At 29.1% G+C, this 3,814-nt stretch overlaps 2 protein-coding genes across 2 annotated transcripts in view; one reads left to right on the top strand and one right to left on the bottom strand.

Annotated features, from left to right (window-relative positions):
- Positions 1 to 1,122: 1,122 nt before the first annotated feature.
- LOC108747381 (coiled-coil domain-containing protein 51-like) lies at positions 1,123 to 2,849 on the top strand. The gene is made up of 2 exons (XM_018484804.1): positions 1,123 to 1,458; positions 2,017 to 2,849. The coding sequence occupies exons 1-2, from the start codon at positions 1,291 to 1,293 to the stop codon at positions 2,830 to 2,832; spliced, it is 984 nt and encodes a 327-aa protein (XP_018340306.1). The 5' UTR covers positions 1,123 to 1,290; the 3' UTR covers positions 2,833 to 2,849.
- A 635-nt stretch (positions 2,850 to 3,484) lies between these two features.
- The window catches only part of LOC108747307 (protein SGT1 homolog), a 3,220-nt gene continuing 2,890 nt past the window's right edge, over positions 3,485 to 3,814 (bottom strand). The window contains exon 6 of the mRNA XM_018484698.1: positions 3,485 to 3,495. Within this exon, the coding sequence (XP_018340200.1) occupies positions 3,485 to 3,495 (11 nt within the window). The remainder of the gene's footprint in view (positions 3,496 to 3,814) is intronic.

Below are 3,814 nucleotides of genomic sequence, written 5' to 3'. Positions count from 1 at the left end.
CCCCTCTCTCTCTCTCTCTCTCTCTCTCTCTCTCTCTCTCTCTCTCTCTCTCTCTCTCTCTCTCTCTCTCTCGATTACTCATAAACAATTTCTTTTATAAAAAGCAAATATTAAGGCCGATCTCATCAACTTCAATTAACCTAATCGGTCGATTAAGTGTCAAGCCGTCTGCTGAATAGCAAATACAATTAGTCAGTTCCAATGTAACAATCAATCGATTAAGTTAATCGGAGTTAGTGCCTAGCAAACGAGAATGGATTGAAATGAATTGAAATGGATACAGATTTTCAGAAATATTGATTCACGAATGTTAAAATGAATGCTTTTCAATCCTGAATGCATTTTTATTCATTTACAGGAATTGCATGGAGCACATCTCTATACCGTTCTAAAAATAATATTAGCTTTTTCTGTGCATTGTGAATACTGTTCAATTCAAAATTTTGAATAGAAAATGCAGTTTTTCAATCCAATTGTATCCAATTGACTCTAATCGAATCCAATTAAATCTAAAATAAAGTATTCGCTATTTAAAATACGCATTCGGATAGAAAAAAATTTCAATACATTTTAACCCATTCTCGTTTGCTGGGTGAGACCGGCCCTTAATGTTGACGCAGTCAATTGAACGCTTTTGACGTACCTTTGACGAAATATATCAACTGTCACATAGAGGCGGAAATATTGACGTAAAATGAATAAATGCGTGCGGTATTTATATCACTAAACTCCGACGGGACACTCGCGACAATGCTTTTCGTACGAAATTCAATTTTGATAATGATAATCGGAAAGAGAAATGCGGAGCGTTTCGAACACGAAACTCCGACGTGACGCATTCCGTGGACGATTACCGCCGATCGCGATTCAAATTCCGCTTCGAGAATCGCAATATCGAATCGCTCTCGGTATCGCGATTATTGGAATGATCGCGATTCAAACTAGAGTTGTGTAAAAGACGTAATCGTATTCTTTTTCACTTAGAAATGAATTTAAAACAATAAAGATACTTAAAATGATTAAAACTTAAGTAGAAATAAATTACAGTAATTCGATTTTTATTATTATTCCTATGTCCGATTTCTTGTTATGTTAGGTTAGGTCGAATTAGCTTGCCATGTTTAAACGTCAAAACGTGACAGCGTCGAATGGAGGTTATGGTTAGAACGAATTACAGTTCAAGATTAGGAATAAGCTGGTCTATGTATTTCAATTCTTTTGTCATCTATCGGCGTTTAGTAATCCAATTAATTCAGTACCACTTTTGCATTGTTTTACTCAATTGACATAATGATAGAGCGTTACCGGCAGATGATGAAGTTAATAAGCAAACAAGTGAAGAAGTATGGTATGCTTTACAATGCAAAAGGAATTGTAGAAAATGCCGCGGAAAAAGCGCAGATCAAACTCGCCAGTGCGCAGAACATTGCGACCGAAAAATATAACATCGTTGCGAAAGTAAGTAATATGTAAATATATATCAAAGTATTTTTTATTTCATGCAACTGTCAACAAAAACATTGATTTCTAATCTAAATAACTTTCTGAGATCGACTTTTGTTTTTTGTTTAGAGACACACAAGTGTACGGATTAAAAATATGTTAAATATTACACAATGCCTTGTATATTTATATAAAAATATTTCTTGAGAATTATCAACAAGCTATTTAAAATAATTCAGAATTTTAGATTGAACATAATATTACTCAGTATTCCAAATTTTATAAAGTAACTTTTGTTTCATAATTTCTTTACTGTCCTTGTTCCGAAAACAGTATACATAAAAATTATATTCTAGTTTCAATTTAAAACTTTATCTGAGACTTACTCTTTCAACTATTAATTGCTTGAAATCAAGATTATATTTTAATTTTAAAGAATCAATTTTAAATTTATCCAATAGTCTGAAAACTCTTTACTAGAAAAAGAAAGAATGTTTTATAGTTGGAGAAATATAGTATGAGAGAAATATAGTAAGATAACAATTACATGTAAAATTAATTTTTATGTTGTAGAAACTTAATGATCAGTCCATCATAATACAAGATTTAAATGCTAAGGCTTTAGAAACAAACGTACCATTGCCAGAAAAAATCATTAAAATATGGCAATGGTACAACCAGTTAATAGGAATGGATACAGTTGAAATAGCCAGAAGGCAAGTGGTTACCCTTCAAGATAAACTATTCCAATGTCATGACAACAGGAGAATTTTGAATAAAGAATTGACAAATCTCACTTATAAACTGCAAGAGATCTACGCGGAATTAATTCAAACGAAACGAGAGGATCCCAAGTATGTGCAATTGACAATAGTAGAACACAAGTCTTTACAAGAACAAAAAAAACTCATTAATCAGCTGGCATCATTTGAGAAAGAAGAGAGGGATAATTTCATGCAGTTGGCAACTGCGATAAAAGATTATCATATTAGCCAAAATTTAAATGCACAGAAATATAAGTATTTATCTATTATCGCTTCTGCCATATTAGCAATTGTATCATTAATCGGTTCAATAATACTTAATAACAAAAGGATATTAGACGTACGAAACACGATAAAGGCAGCACAAGACAAGAATGAATTATTATTTCAAAAGAATAGGCACGAACTATCTGATATTAAAAAAATATTGCAGTCCTTTGATACAAAGTTGACAACATTGAAAAAACAAGAAAGCGCGATAGATTTAACTAAAGAAATAAATAAATTTAATACGTCTAATATTCTTATATCTTCTGCCAAGTATTCAGCAAATTTGTTGATTTTAGGACTAAGTTATGTCAAGAAAGGTATTTATGCATGTGAATCGTATATTTTTTACAAATAACACAGTATATACATAATAAAAAAATTACAATTGTTTGAATACACAAACCAAATTTATGCAAGTTTGACATCTTTTTATCTAAAGTTCAGTAAAATACTTTAAATTTTTTATAATCAGTAGCATATATTTGACTCAAGAATGTTATAAAAAAGCTATTTATAAAAATGTTATAAAAATATGAAGAGTAAAATACTTTAGTTACTAGCTTTTTTTATAGGGGGGATAGTAAAAATTATGCTTGCTGCACACTTGCCAGATAAAATGCTTTCTATCTTTTTTTTTTATAACTTATGTACATAAATATTTATTTTCACTGGATCATATGTATTATAACATTATACAATTATAACTGTAGAAATTATAAATCTAATTAAATTAAAATGTTTAATAAAAATTATAATATGAACAATAGTGTTAATAATTTTATACGTCATTATAATACAAAACATATTTTTAAATAGTGCAAATTATTAAGTTATTATTTATGAAAAGATGAGATATCACTCTCAAATGTCAATATACCTTCTTATTTTAAAGTATATGTTAGGGATACATCGGATTGTAAAATTACTGAATACCGGATATCTGGACAGAATGTAACATTGGATATTCGGTTGGATACTCGGTCGAATATCCGAGAAGGCAATTCGAGTCAGATATCCACTATTTTTTGCAAAATTTTAATTTTGCAAACACTGTATAAGCTATTATGAATATGCATACTTAATTTTAGAACATTTGTATAATAAAAGATTAATTTAATGATATAAAATTTCAACCGGTTATCGGATATCCGGTATATCCCTAGTAATGTGATATAGTGGTAATTGAAGATTAAATGTGATGCATATATATATTATATATATATTATATATATATATATATATATATATATATATATATATATATATATATCTGTTCAATTGATATTTAATAATTTGTCGTAGTTAATCTAATAATTATATTAATAACAAGGCAAATT

This window comes from Trachymyrmex septentrionalis, unplaced genomic scaffold (assembly GCF_001594115.1).
Source record: "Trachymyrmex septentrionalis isolate Tsep2-gDNA-1 unplaced genomic scaffold, Tsep1.0 scaffold2, whole genome shotgun sequence".
NCBI classification, from domain to species: domain Eukaryota; kingdom Metazoa; phylum Arthropoda; class Insecta; order Hymenoptera; family Formicidae; genus Trachymyrmex; species Trachymyrmex septentrionalis.
Note: the sequence above shows the minus strand (reverse complement) of the source record. Positions and strands in the feature narration are given on the sequence as shown.